At 37.9% G+C, this 14,787-nt stretch overlaps 1 protein-coding gene across 8 annotated transcripts in view; it reads right to left on the bottom strand.

Annotated features, from left to right (window-relative positions):
* magi1b (membrane associated guanylate kinase, WW and PDZ domain containing 1b) overlaps positions 1 to 14,787 on the bottom strand; it is a 140,934-nt gene that overhangs the window by 16,972 nt on the left and 109,175 nt on the right. For 6 of the 8 annotated variants that reach the window (XM_016538858.1, XM_016538863.1, XM_016538864.1 and 3 more), the window contains 5 exons: positions 11,759 to 11,790; positions 10,051 to 10,294; positions 5,674 to 5,765; positions 3,994 to 4,186; positions 2,006 to 2,308 (listed from right to left, as the gene is read on the bottom strand). In XM_016538858.1, coding sequence (XP_016394344.1) covers positions 2,006 to 2,308; positions 3,994 to 4,186; positions 5,674 to 5,765; positions 10,051 to 10,294; positions 11,759 to 11,790 — 864 coding nt within the window. The remainder of the gene's footprint in view (positions 1 to 2,005; positions 2,309 to 3,993; positions 4,187 to 5,673; positions 5,766 to 10,050; positions 10,295 to 11,758; positions 11,791 to 14,787) is intronic. The other 2 variants (XM_016538859.1, XM_016538861.1) reach the window with 2 other exon arrangements.

Genomic DNA, 14,787 nt, shown 5'->3' with positions numbered 1-14,787 from the left:
TGGCCTGGGTCAATAGCAAGGACGGACATAGGAATCTATTGAATTTGGGACTATTAAAAGGCATTTGCATGCTACAGTAGATCACCCTGAACATCATTTCTGTAGCACTCTTCAGAACCTGTGAATAATCACCACCACCACTTTTGAATTATTCATTACGTGAAAAAAAGGTGTAAACTCTTGAAATTCCCTCAGAGCACCGCATTGTGATAAATTATGAAAAATGACTGGGAAGCATTAGGATTACTCAAGTTTGCACTTTGTGGTTCCCTTTAGCATGACAGGTGATGTTAGCTGTTTTGCTCATTTTTGCTGAATTCAATCACAAAAATATTGCAACAAAAACAGACTAAGGACCATTCGAACAGAACACCTTTTTTGCATTAAAAAATGCAAGGTCTAGAGATGTGTTTTTTAAAAGTTGAGCAACGTGAATGCTGTGGTTTTATAGCCAGAAAAAAAATTGTAAATACAGCAGACTGGCCCCTAAAACACTTTTTTATTGTGACGAATCAAGGCTCAGCATCCTTTTTAAAAGTCTTTTTTTATATTTGACCTTTCAGTCAATCAATTTTTAGGTGTCACATCCTGCAAAATATATATGTTTGATCAATCTAAATGCTGTGATGGCATGTTAGCACAACTATAAAATATTAATTCAACCTGTCATGCTTGTCACACCGCTATGAAGATGATTTGTTGTTTGACTGTAATACTAATGACTGAACTCTGTTTATGCTCTGAGGTCCTCGTTCACAGTGACTCTGGCACAGGAACTCATGCATTTCATCACTGTAGTAAACTAGTGCTCGCTGTTATTCCTCTCAAACACGGATCTGTCATTCCTCTCTTCCGTCACAATGCTCTGAACAAAACTCCCCCATGGAGTAATCACCGAGCCTGCTGGATCCAGTTTCCACTTACGTGAAGGCTGCCAACGGCACTATTGTGAGTTTAAAAAGTGGAAGCGTTCTGATGAACATAGCGAAGAAAGATCTGAGTCTGTAAACATGGGATGTCATACTTGATTTGCTTTTTTACTAACTTGATCTCTCTATCAATTACAGTTGGTTAAGAATACTAATGGCAAGTGCTGCTGGCAACTGCTAAGACTAAACAGTGAGATATGGCCAAACTAAATGCTCGACGGCCATCTTGTGTAATGGAGACTGGTCTGGTTTTGGGAAGTAGAACAGAAATAGAGCCCCACGCAGAGAGGGTGGATATCGAACCCTGCTTCAGGCAGACATTGCAAACACTTCCTTTCACACTAAGAAAATCGCAAGAAATGCAGATTAGCATAAGGAGAATACGAAGAACCCACACCCACCAAAAATTGAAAACCACATCCAAAGTGCCTTTCAGAGGCAAAAAGCTCCCAGAAAAAATGTGAATCTCTCAGTCATTTTCTCTTTTTATTTTTTTTTACCAAACTGATAGGCAGGGCCAGACAAAATTTGCAGACTCACAATTTGATGTGCTGATTTTGGAAAAAAAAAAAAACCCTGCAGAATGGACCCTTTTTACAGACTGTGATTCCGGGTTTCCACAGTTATTAATATCGTAAATCTATCATAAAGTTTTTTATATTTTAATTTTTTAAAAATTTAATATTCATTTACAACACTATACATTGTGCTTTATTGGCCTGGTATTAAATTACAGAAAACTGGATAATGTTGCTGCACGAGTGTTTCTCATAGAACGGCTTCTTTCTTCTGATCAGTGTAATCAATCTCAATATTTTTTCCTCCTTTTAAAATGCTGTCATGTACTTTTCTTTTGCTGCTGGGGCAAAATTATATCTGTGGTAGTTTCTGTTCACCACTATATAAGTATATCCAAATATGACGACTTCTGCTTCTGAGAACCTCGGAAGTGTGAAAAGGGTCCATTCTATTTATTTAATATAAATGTAGACTAAAGAAAGAAAGAAATTTGTAACAATTAAATGTAATGCATTAATTAATTATTTAATAAAAAAAAACTATCCGAGCAATCTTACCGAAAGTGGTGCCCGCTTCAGGCCTCGACACTGACGACACAATGACAAATCCGAATCCCTCGTTCTCTCCACGTTGGATCTCCACATCGTAGGGCTGGATGGCATTGGGGACCACCGTGTTGTTGCTGCCGCCCCCGCCTCCGCTGCCGATGCCGCTGGTGGAGCCCGAGCCGGAGCTGACCGTATTGAGGGAGTTCTGGCTGCCCTGCGGCGTGCGCTTCTCCTCGGTCAGAGATGGGGCCTGTGTGCTGCTGTGGTGAGAGGAGGCCGGGGAAGGAGGCATCTCACCATCCACCTTTGCCACTGAGGAGCAAGAGGGTTGGGGGAGGGTTAGGAAGGTCACTCTGAGAGATTTATTTTCTGCAAGTCAAGGAGAAACCAGCTCCTCGTCAACAAGCTCGACAGGCAAAGGCTTAGACTCAATCACGTTTATGATCTACACACCAAACATGCTTCTGAATTGCTTGAACAGGACATGTAATTACATTAACCAGCTGGTCTCGGATCATTAAAAATTGAGTAATCGCCATTTCCATGGAAGTTTAAAATATCTTGCCCTGGTTTCTTACGATGGCTACACTGAGACTTGTATTCAGGTAGGTGATCTTGGAGGAGTGAAAAAGGGTAACTTATACTTGGAGACCTGACATATGGGACTCAGAGGCCCGCACAGATTAATTAGCCAGAGTCAGCAGGTGTACCCTCATTGTCATGTGCCATGAACTCTCATTTAAATAAAGTCTGTCCGATAGGAATTGATAATCAAGACCGCAAAATCCTGCATAATTGACAATTCCACTAGTCATGCTGGTCATTACGTTCGGGTTGTAGAGTGCAATAAGTGCACATTTAAGCTGCAATTAACACTTACTCTGGAATTAACTCTACCTACTGATATGTGTGATATATATATGACACTGATAGGAAACCTTTGCAACTGCTTAAAGAGACATGCTGGAGAACTGATTATCTTTTCTGGTCATAACAATTCCATGATCCAAAATTAACATGCTTTTATTTGAACTTGGTGCTCAGAGGATGTTCATTTTGTACCCGAAGTTAAAAAAAGGTAAAAAATTGACAAAAAATAAAATTATATAAAATGTGCATTGCTGTATAAAAGTTTGGAATCAGTAAGATTTTTTTTTTTTTAAAAGAAATGAATACTTGACAAAATGCATTGAATTTCAAATAAATTTCTATTCTATTCATTAAAGAATCCTAAAGACAATATATCATGGTCTCTACAAAAAGATAATAATAAGAAATGGCTCTTGAGCACCCAATCAGCACTTTAGAATGATTTCTGAAGGATCATGTGACACTGAAGACTGGAGTAATGGCAACTGAAAATGTATCTTTGCTATCTAAGTAATACATTACATTTTAAAATATATTAAAATAGAAAACAGTCATTTCAAATTGTAATAATATTTTATAAAATTACTGTTTTACTGTATTTTTGATTAAATAAATGAAGCATTGGTGAACACAAGAGACTTCTTTTAAAACACTGACCCAAACTTTTAAACAGTAGTGTATAAAACAAAATAAATAAATGAACAAATAGTTAGTCAGTAAGTGAATAGCTTTATAAGGAATGCATGGTTAGGTTAAATGCTGGAGAATGCTATTTTGAACTCAGTTCAAATGCATGATCCAAATTAATCCTATGTTTGTTTGTTTGTTTTTTTCTCCAGAACTTCATGTGATGACACAAACATTAAGCCATTGAAACAGAAGCAGCAACAAAATTAAAATGCGGCTTGACTTTTTGTGATTGACTCAGGCTTATCTCATCATTATCTCTGCAGGTGACACATTCACCTGTCTGCAACAATAATGCAAGAACAATTGTTAAATAATAGTTTTCATAGGAACAAAATAGATTTTCAATACAAATGTAAAACACAGTTTGATGACTAGAAATATATTATTTATAGCCTGTAATGTTTCTCAACAAAAATTATATTTTGGAGCCTGCTTACATCCATATCCAGTCTTGCGCCTCACGGTCAGGTTGACGTGACCCTGTTTTGCGGCTTGTTGCATGAGTTGAACGACTAGCTGATGGGATTTTCCCACAACAGCCGTTCCATCCACACAAATAAGCTCATCTCCTGATCGCAGACGCCCATCTTCATCGGCAGCTCCATATTTCACAATGTGGCCAATATAAATCTGTACAGCCAGGAGAGACAGACACAGAAAGACAGTTAACAAGAAAAAATCCTCACAACTCACACTGTATTGGCCAAAGTGAACATCACTCCTCGAGGTCCATCACTTTTCAAACTCAGGGTGTCTGTGTCGTGTCAAGGGGATTAATTTTACTGAAACACTGACATTTCTGCTTATTTTATGACTAATTGTTGTGAAATGTTCTCCAAACAGTAAAACCTCTATGGACTTTTTACACCCCTTTACCAGTCGAAAAGAGCAGTATTGCAGTTATCTCTGTATTTCATTCTTCAAGGACTAGAGTCTGAGAAACCGTCTCATCAGTTCAAAGATGTAACATGGCCTCATTAAAGGGAAGAACTGGTGGTCTGAGATATATTTTTTGACTGATCGAGGCTGTACTGCACAGATCAAAGCTTTTGTCAACCTACACACACAGGGCAGATGCTTTCACTGGGCACAAGTTTTGCCAAAAGCTGAGTGTTTGTAATGCACTGGGCATCATGCACAAGCTGTGAAGACTGAATCAGAGAACTCAGCCAAGCTTGGACTATTACATTTGGAAAATCTTCAAAGGGTCTATATTTGTTGGGCGCCTTTGGAACTGTCAAACAGTACAAGTGTATTTTTGTCTGGCATTATAACTAAATAATAGAAATGAATTAATAATTAATGTTGTTACATTTTTTATCAAATATTTACTTGACACGCGCAGCAATGTGTTAACCAGTCTTGGTATCCTTAACTAAAACAAAAACTACTAAAGATTGTTTTCTTTAATCGAAACAAAGCTGACATATAAAAAATATAAATATTAGATGAAAAACTTAAACTTGAAAACTTTGAAAACAAATAAAATAAGTTTAAGAACTAACATGACTAAAACTAAAAAACTAAAATAAAAAAATCAAAGCTAAAATAGAAATTATATTTAAAAAAGTATAAAATGGAAAAGAAAATAATGTTCAAAATAATAAATTCTATATTTATTAAAACATAAGTAATACTAAAATAACGCTGCTATACACATTAAGCAGGCGTTTATCCATACAATACAATTAACAGTACTAAATGATTTTTTGTTTAAGATGTTGGGATAGATTGTATATCAATATATAAAATTGTAAAAAAACAGTATATAAAAGTATATATTTTAGGTCCTGTAACTGGTCACAATTTCCTAACCTTTTTTACAACTTCAAAACTATTTACCTTCATCATTTCATTTTATATGGTCCTGTGGTGAGACAAATGTATTAATTCAAATGTATATATTCTATGTAGACCATATGACAGATGCATGCATAATAATTATAAAACATTTTACAAAATTTAAATAAAATTGTTTAAATAGTTTAATGTATAAATTACAACTAGCCCTAACCACAAGACTGATTAAATGAATAAATAACTATAATAAATATAAAAAATGAACAAACTGACTAGTACAATACTTGCAGAACTGCACAAATGAGGCCTGCACTCACCGGCTCGCCAGGTTCATTGCCTCCAAGGATCCTGAATCCAAAGCCGGTATCTTTTCTCCACAGGAAAATATCCTGCTCCTGGTAATCAGGTACTGAAAAGGAGGAAAAATAGCTTGAAACCATGATCAATTGACCTGCAGAATGACGCACAAGCTTTGATTTAGAGCCTAAACCTCCCACTTTCAAGAATGGCTGCTGGTTCAAGGTGGTAGAAAAGCGAACAATGTCACTTTAATGATTGCATCTCACATCTGGATTTTTTTTCTAATTGGTTCACACCAATGAAGGTGTAATATAATGACTACTCTGCTCGAATGAATTCGCATAGCACAATCTGATTAACAGGTATTCCCATCAGGGAAAATGATAAGCACTGACACACGTGCTTGAATCTAGATTACAGATCAAGTGAAGCGGAAGACAGAATCCAGAGGTCTTTTGAAGCAGCTGTGCCCTTGAGCTTTACATCCAGTGTTGGGGGTAACGCATTACAAGTAACGCGAGTTATGTAATCAGATTACTTTTTTCAAGTAACTAGTAAAGTAACGCATTACTTTTTAATTTACAAGAAAATATCTGAGTTACTTTTATAAATAAGTAACGCCAGTTACTTTTTTTCCCATTTATTGATTGAAAGCTCTCCTGTTCCCATGTTGAGAGAAATCGGGAGTAAGATGTTACTTTAGTTCTAGAATAAATGTGAACATGCATTAATTCATCTCACTTACAAAAATCAGATTTAGTTTTCCTCAAAATGTATAAAAACAGTTAAAAGCAAGTCAGAATATGACCCAAAGCTGCAATAATTAAATATGTTAAATAATACAAATATCCTTTATGTTTTTAAGCCCATTTTATTAACCAATTTGCTGCTGACCTTCAATGTTAATAAGCAAAAATTACACAAGATAAACTAACATTTCTTCTTCTTTTTTTATTGCTGAAAAGTGTTGAACTTTCTTCTTCTGCGTTCTACTGTACAGACGTGAATTTACATTTCCTCAAGCCTGAGGCTTTGGTGTGAAAGAGCTTTTACATTTGCCAAAAATAGAATTTTTTATATTAAAAGCAAACAAGCAAGCCCTGCCCAGATTTTAAAAGTAACGCAAAAGTATAAGGTAATGCATTACTTTCAATAAAAAGTAACTAAGTAACTTACTTAGTTACTTTTTTTAGGAAGTAACGCAATATTTTAATGCATTACTTTTGGTACTTGTTATCCTCTGACCCTGAGTTGAGTTCTATCTTTCAGCATTCTCCGTTAATTGTGTACAGACGTTCCAGAAATTTAAAAGATTATTTGGTGCATGCTCGTTTGAAAAGTGATACTCCTGGTTCTTCCCAGAGATTACTTAGTCCTATACCAAATGGCAATTATAAGTGTGCTAATTGCGCTCAGTGCAATAATACATCCAAAACTTCCTTCTTCTGTCATCCGAGAACCGGTAAAAAATATAGAATCAACTCTGTGATAACTTGTGTCTCCACTCATGTTGTTTATTTGATTCGTTGTCCTTGTGGTTTAGGCTATGTTGGTAAAACATCACGTCAACTTAAGCAAAGAGTTAGTGAGCACAAGAGCTCTATCAGGAGAAAATATATGAATTATCCAGTTGCAGCCCATTTTCTTGCCCACAACCATGATGTTTCTACCTTACGCTTTTGTGGGATTGAAAGGGTTAATATTCCACCTAGAGGGGGAGATATCAGCGACCGAAACGTTGTTATTAAACCTTTTTGATACTTTTGCACTAATTGACAGTGTGCGGGAATTGTTTTCTTTTTTCCTAATGCATTACTTTTAAAAGTAACTTTACCCAACACTGTTTACACCATGGCCTGAGCACTATCTCCACCACAGCACTTCCACGTCAAATCAGTCAGGACGAGCAACAGCAGAGCTTCCCCCTCTTTTCGACTTGAAGCCCTGCAGACATCAGCAATCTGTCAGGTTTTACATTATTGACCCTGTAGCTCTCCAATGCATCACATGATGTTCTGGCAGGGGACATTTATGCCTGTTAAGTAAGAGACAGCAGGAAACCGTTGCTCTGGCCGGAAATTTCTGACGCAGGTTTCCCGGAGATCTTTTTTAAACAAGCCTACTTTTAAGAATGGGCTTCGGTTTGCGTAGGCTAACAACAAATGCTCTGCGTTTGTGAATCTACTGCAAAGCTATTGTAATGCAGCTGGACGTGTGGAGCAGATGGCAGATACAAGGACCTCCGTCTCCAGTCTAACCAGATGCACAGCAATTTACTGTAACAGAGACAGGAAGTAGAATGGCTCCAGAGCCATACGAAATGGCTGCTGCATGGGCAATTTTCCCATACTGTTCGATCTCTATTAAGCAGCAAGGACGGTTGTGGCAGACTCTGCAAATTGTGCATTATGGCAAAGACAGAACTTCAACTTAGATTAATTTGCGTTAAACCCTCTCAATGCAGCTGCTCACTGCTCACACTTATTGAACTGAATGTTCTCAAGCTGGTCAATCAAAAAATGTCAATCAAATGGCAACGATTACCTTTCAAACCGTTCAAGGACTGCAACAGTGTAGTCTGATTTTGGAACTGACTACCATGAGCTGGTTCTTTTAAGTGATTCAGAAACATACACCAGAACTAGTGGAAATCTCAAACAAATGACTACTGATTTGGTTCTTGTTTAGTGAATCAAAAACATATGGCACAATCAGAGTATTCCCGAATGAATGACCCCAAAGAGTCAGTTTTTTCGAATCATTAAAATGCTTGGAAACACACATTTTGCAAGAACTGCTTATACTTTAGTATAACCAGTGAAGTCTGGTTTTCGAACAAATGACTCTAAAGATGTGGTTCTTTTTAGTGAATCAAAAACATACAGTCTAACAATGAATAATGAATTACTTCAATAAGTCTGTCTTTTTTTAGTGAATCAAAAATATAATACAATCAGTGTAGTCTAATTCCTGAACAAATGACTTTAAAGAGACTGTTCTTTTCAGTGAATAACAAAAAAAAACGTTTGTAACATTTTTTAATTAAATTATCTTTGGAACTTAATTTTTTCCCAAAAAGGAAAAGTACTTAAAAGAACTGTTAATGGAACCATTTAAAGGAGCGGAATATTTAAGAGGTGGAACTGTTCAATTCTTTGCGATCCCAAGTCCCAACATCTTCTTTCTTAAAGGACTTGCTAATGAGAGACACTAACAAAAGCAGAAACAATGACGACACTCCAAGTTGGCAAGATTTTCCAACCCAAACATTGGAGCACTCCATTCCACAGCCTCTTAACATCTTCTGAAGGATATTCCTGTTAATTAGCCCCTCTGCTCCGGCACACATGAAAGTAGTATTGGATTCACTGTCTTCCACCACTACCAATTATATGCACATTTGTCAAAAGATGTGTTCTAGAGCGCGCTGGAGCGTGTGAATGCACTGATGGCAGGGAGGAGAGTAATTGGTCAGAAGTGCCTCGCCGTTCACATTGGATTCTCACTGGCGGTGAGTGAGTAGGCGAAAGCAAAGTGAAGGAAAGAAGGAATGGGAAAGGCTAATGTACAGATGACGGGCTCATCTGAACACAGCTCTCTGATCACAACAGATATAGCAGATCCTAACTGACGACTAATGGTTTACATTAGCTATTTGAATACTGAAAGACTACAGCCATACTCAAAAGGACGTTTGATGTTAATGGACTGCTTGGCGGTGTCACCAAATTTGAAATACACAAATTACTTAACATCTGCTAATTAATATAGAGGATTGAGTAGCCGTGAGTGGTTGAAAATGTTAATTTGGTTTATGTATAGATTCACTATTAAAGCAAGACCCCCAGCTGAATTTAACTAATTTGTTGACATATTAGAGCCAAATGTTCTACAAACTCTACTTAAAAACCTTCAGAAAATTAGATACTGTAAAGTTTGGTGTATGTAAGTGCAACTGAAGTGCAGAATACTGAAAGCATGCATTGAAATTGAACTCTACAGATGCAAATAGATAAAGAACAAATAAAGTGCAATAAAATAAACACTTGAAAGTGTATTCTGCATTTTTTCTTTCCACTAGCCTGAAAAAACATGTTATCAAAAGCCAAACTGTCCAATATCTCAAAGTTGCCTGTAGAGTCTTGCCTTAAAATTAGTGATTGGCAATAATCTTTTTACACCAATGTTAGATCATTTTTTTCCCCCCCAACAAAAACATTTTTAAGACCCCAAAATGTTAATATTCAGCTAAAAGGCAAAGCAGAATAATCATACAAGGAATCCAGCCTGTTCCCAACCAACCAAACCTGATATCCCATTACCAATCAAATATAAAGGAGAGAGCCAGTGATCCGCTGCCAATGCACCCGCCACCAGAATCCCATATTACTTACGCCTACTTTCATACATGCTCCTGGACTGGGCCCAGATTTTAAAGGGATCTGGTTTCTTCTGGAGAGTTCCGTCTACCGGAGGGTCCTGGGGCAGGCTTGGCAGGGGCTGAGAGGGGGGTGGTGGAGCGGCCGACTCGTTAAGCAGGGCCTGGGAGGCGTGGAGGGGAGAGTCAGTGTGGATGCTGCGCTGACTGGACACGCTGTGCTGGGAGCTGCCCTGACTGTCCTTGCGCTCCAACTGTTGCTGTGGTGGGGAAAAAAAGAGAGGAATCGTGAATAGAAAAGAAAAAAAACACCACAACCTCCAAAGCGCCTTTAAGATGGACTGCAGGAATTTAATAAATGTGAAGCAGGCAAGGGAAAAAAAGAAACATGAATGAATGAGTCGAAGGACAGAATGACGCACAACTCTCCTTACCTCTCCGTCAGGAGTCAGGAATTATATTGGCACATTCAATTGCTATTTTAATATTCTGACTCAACTATCATTCAGCCTCACCTTCTCAACCAATACCCTCTAAGCAATTCAACTCATTATTTCAGCTTTAGTTATCACATTTTGTAAGCTTGTTTCATAAAATGTGACCCTGGACCACAATACCAGTCATAAGGGTCAATTATTGGACCAATACAATTTCTGAATAAATAAGTTTTAATATATTTACAGTAGGAAATTTACAAAATATCTTCATGGGACATGATCTTTACTTAATATCCTATAGATTTTTGGCATAAAAGTATATATATATATATATATATAAGTCTGAAAATCTGAAATTCAAAACCTATTTCTATGTCACTAATCAAATAAGCAAAGTAGATTAACTGATCATGTGATTCCTTTGTATAGATGGTCAGATGTTCCAAGATGCTCATTCTCAAATAAAGCTGGATAAAATAAAGTTTTGCTCAAACTTGCAGCTTGAATAATGCAATAATAAATTAAAAAAATTAACAACCAAAATTGTTCTGACAATTTAATTTGTAAAATTTACACTTCAATAAAACCACTCCTGTTTTTACAATTATTATATAAATGAATTTAAATTAATGTTTTAATATTTATTACAAGTAATACATCATAATTTAATTATATAATGCCACTTGGGTCGGGTTATGACATTTATAAGGTTCCCTCTTCTACAAAGTCATCTGAAGTTCTTTTTAAACCCACGCACACAGCTCTGCATCCTTTTGCAGCCCAGCACAACCTACGAATCTGTGCATTACAGCAGACATCCAGAAAGGAAATAAAAAAGAAATCCAGCAATAAAAATGAAACCACAATTCAATAAGTAGCTAATAAATCCATCCAAATAAAACAGAGGCCATTTGAGACTTAAGAGACGCTCGTCTGGCATTGAGGAGTCATACAAGCAAGCATAGACTCCATTTCAACAAAGTAGAAAAACCCAAGGCTGCCATTTTACCAGAAGAATGCTGATTATTGTTTCTACTATCCACAGACTCACTGAGAGCTCAAATCCAACATCTATCATCAACAGGCTGGTGAAACACAAACGATTAAAAATAAAAACACTTTAATGCTATTCTGTCCCTGAAGCTCAATGGATGGAATCCTGCTGGTTTTGTTGTCTTTGGTAAATCATTAGAGGGCTATTACAGGACGCCCATGTGACCAATGAAACCAGCCCTCCTCCCAGGGGTGAAAGTGAGGGGAGAATGAGAATAAAACACCTGTACTCACCAGTTTGGGGCTCTTCTTCGCAGGTGCCACCCCTACAGAGAGCAAAAGAGACAGAAATATTAATTGTGTGCACACAAAGATTTCACCTTCCCCACAGGCACAAATCTGAAAGCAATCCCAAGACAGATGGATGACTCCAATCAGGGCGCGTGGTGCGGCGGCAAGCCCCCTCTCTCTTTCCGTTTCTTCTCTCGTTCCTTTACTCCGAGGGCAGTGCGGACCAGAAGACCGACCCCCATTACCCTGATTAAATGCTAAGCAGACCCTATAGACTTAAAGGGACAGTTTGACCAAACCGAAACGCTTACGTCTTGCTTACGTAAAACATAAAAGGAGGTATTCAACAGAATGTCCTAGCTGCCCGTTTCCATATAATAAAAATCGACTGAGCAACAATGTTGGTCACCATTCGCTTCCACCATAAGGAAAAAAGCAGCTGAGACATTGTACGAAATATTTCCTTTTACATTCTACGCAAGGTTTGCTGAGTACATGAAGCCAGAGATCTACTTTCAGGGAGAACGATCTCTTTAAACCTACCAGACACTACGCGAGAGATGAAGACAGAAAAAGAGGAGAGCGACAGATAGAGAGAACGAACGAACGAGACACAGGAAGAGAAACAGAGGAGCTTATGCCCAGACAGGTGCTAAGCTATTACCCATGGAGAAGGAGTCCAAGATACTGAACATTAAATTATAGGCAACGGTCAGTTCCCCTCTTACTGAAACCATCTTCCAGCGTCCCTGCTCCTCGCGATGTTGTTGCCGTAGGATCCTGCATCTAGAGCCAGTCCTTGATTCTCCTGTCTTTTGAGCGTCTCTCTTTTTCTCTCCCTCTCCCTCTCCTTCTTCTTTTTTGCCCTCCCCCTCCTTGTTTCGATGTGCATCACCCTCGCTCCGTCCTCATGTGTTTGCTCCTTCTCTCCGTTTCTCTCTCCCTGACGCGAGCGTCCTCTCGCTCACTTTACCATCGTACTCCCTCCTCCAAACAGCATTTCCATCCCACTTCTACATGTGCCATCGCCCCCTCCCACGCCTCCATCAGAAAGGTTGCATCTGACAGGCCATGCATAAATTATGCATTCATGCATAAATAGATGTGCACGTCATTTATAGCAGAAAAAAGTAGGAAATTGATTTTAAAAAACGGATGTCTCGCATCGTTTCCACTACAGCAAGATTCATTAGTGTGATCATGCCAAACACAAGTCTGCTTGTGATTTCCCAGCTGGGTGTGTGTTTCACTGCATGGTGCTGTAAGATCCCAAGCGCACGTGTATGTGATCGGTCCTCTGATTCCAGTCTGGCCTGGAAAAAAGGCTGCTTATTGTGAAGCTGTTCCCTTGAGAGCAAGTCGTCTGTGTGTGAGCACGCCCACGGTAACACACATGCGCACTTGCGTCCAGCCTGTCCTGCACACATCGCTCTCTCTTGCAAAGTGCTTCTGCTTTTTATTCTGATACATCTCCAGGTATTCAATCTTCCATCGTCCTTTCTGTCGCAAATTGACCTGCCCCATCAAGCCCTGCCTCCAACCTGACTCATTATCCCCAAAACAAACACGCTCATCCTCTGCAGTCTGCCACCTCCCTCCTCTCCAACCCTCCCTTTCCTCTCTATGCCGTCTCCACTACAGTCCATTAATTGTTAAAAGTTTCTGCAGCATTTCTACACACCCTTTTTGCAAACACACTCTCTTCATTTTTCTCTTCTTTATGTATTCACTTCAAATCTCGCACCAAAACGTTTTGTTTGGTACAGTAGTGCAGCTTTTCTGAAAACGTCACAATCATTTGACCTCTGGTCTTAAAGTTAAGTCATTGTCATATATTTTTATTTATTTTTGTGCAATTTTAATTGAATTAATTTAAAAAAATTTAAGTTATATCTAATACAACTAATTTAAATAATTTATTTTATAATATTAAAGTAATAGATGTGGATTATTGTGATGTTTTTATCAGCTGTTTGGACTCAGATTCTGACGGCACCCATTCACTGCAGAGGATCCATTAGTGAGCAAGTGATATAATGACACACTTCTCCAAATCTGTTCTGATGAAGAAACAAACTCATCTACATCTTAGATGGCCTGAGGGTGTGTAAATTTTTAGCAAATTTTCATGTTTGGGTGAACTATACATTTAATTGCCTTTGAGAAATTTATGAAACTGTAATTTAAAAAATAGCACAGATGATATATAGGCCAGGAATAATTCATACTTTTTTGAACTATCATTAAATACGTTCACTAAAGCCTCTCAATTCAATCGAATTCAATTTGTAATATTGATTCATTCAACTAAACGTTGATGATTCCTATGACTAGGCCTGGGTGATAAAACAGTATCGGTATTTATCGACGGTACACCTTCATCGATAACGATAGAAAAAATGTTCGATATAGCGCACGATATAGGCACGTGCTATGAGTGACACAGACAGCCTACGATCACATGCTGAAATGAGTGCTGTGCCTGCCTGTGATGAGGAGATTGTGAATAAAGAATGAATATTAGTCTAATTTAAAATAAAAAAATTAGCATTTGCATTTGAAATGTTATGTGTGCGTCCGGGATCGAATGTTATGTGTGCGTCCGGGAGCCTTGTCAGTGGCGCACGAGATGCGGTGATAATGATGTACTGTAAGTGACGTTGTTGCAAAATATTAAGAGAAATATAGTAGCTCAATGTGGAGAAGATCTTAATTAGGTTAAAACCGAAACCAAGCCATTCACACAGAGCGCATATTCAGCGCATATGAGATGTAGCCATGCAAAGTTAAAAACGTTTAAACTTTTAGAAAACGTCGCGAATTTGTGAAGGTTTATTCCATTTCTCTGCGTCTCTTATGTTTTTAAATGCAATCTGTGTGAATGGCGCTTCGGCTCTTTGTATTAAGCAATGCATAAATACATGATGCTGTTTTGTTCATAATTGTTTATGCAATTTACAAAATTATATTTGATTGATATATGTTAATTTAGACTTTATGCACATTTTTTATAGACAGTTGTTATTTCATTG

The sequence above is a fragment of the Sinocyclocheilus rhinocerous genome, unplaced genomic scaffold (assembly GCF_001515625.1).
Source record: "Sinocyclocheilus rhinocerous isolate Xijiao unplaced genomic scaffold, SAMN03320098_v1.1 scaffold757, whole genome shotgun sequence".
NCBI classification, from domain to species: domain Eukaryota; kingdom Metazoa; phylum Chordata; class Actinopteri; order Cypriniformes; family Cyprinidae; genus Sinocyclocheilus; species Sinocyclocheilus rhinocerous.
This window is presented reverse-complemented; position numbering and strand designations above follow the sequence as displayed.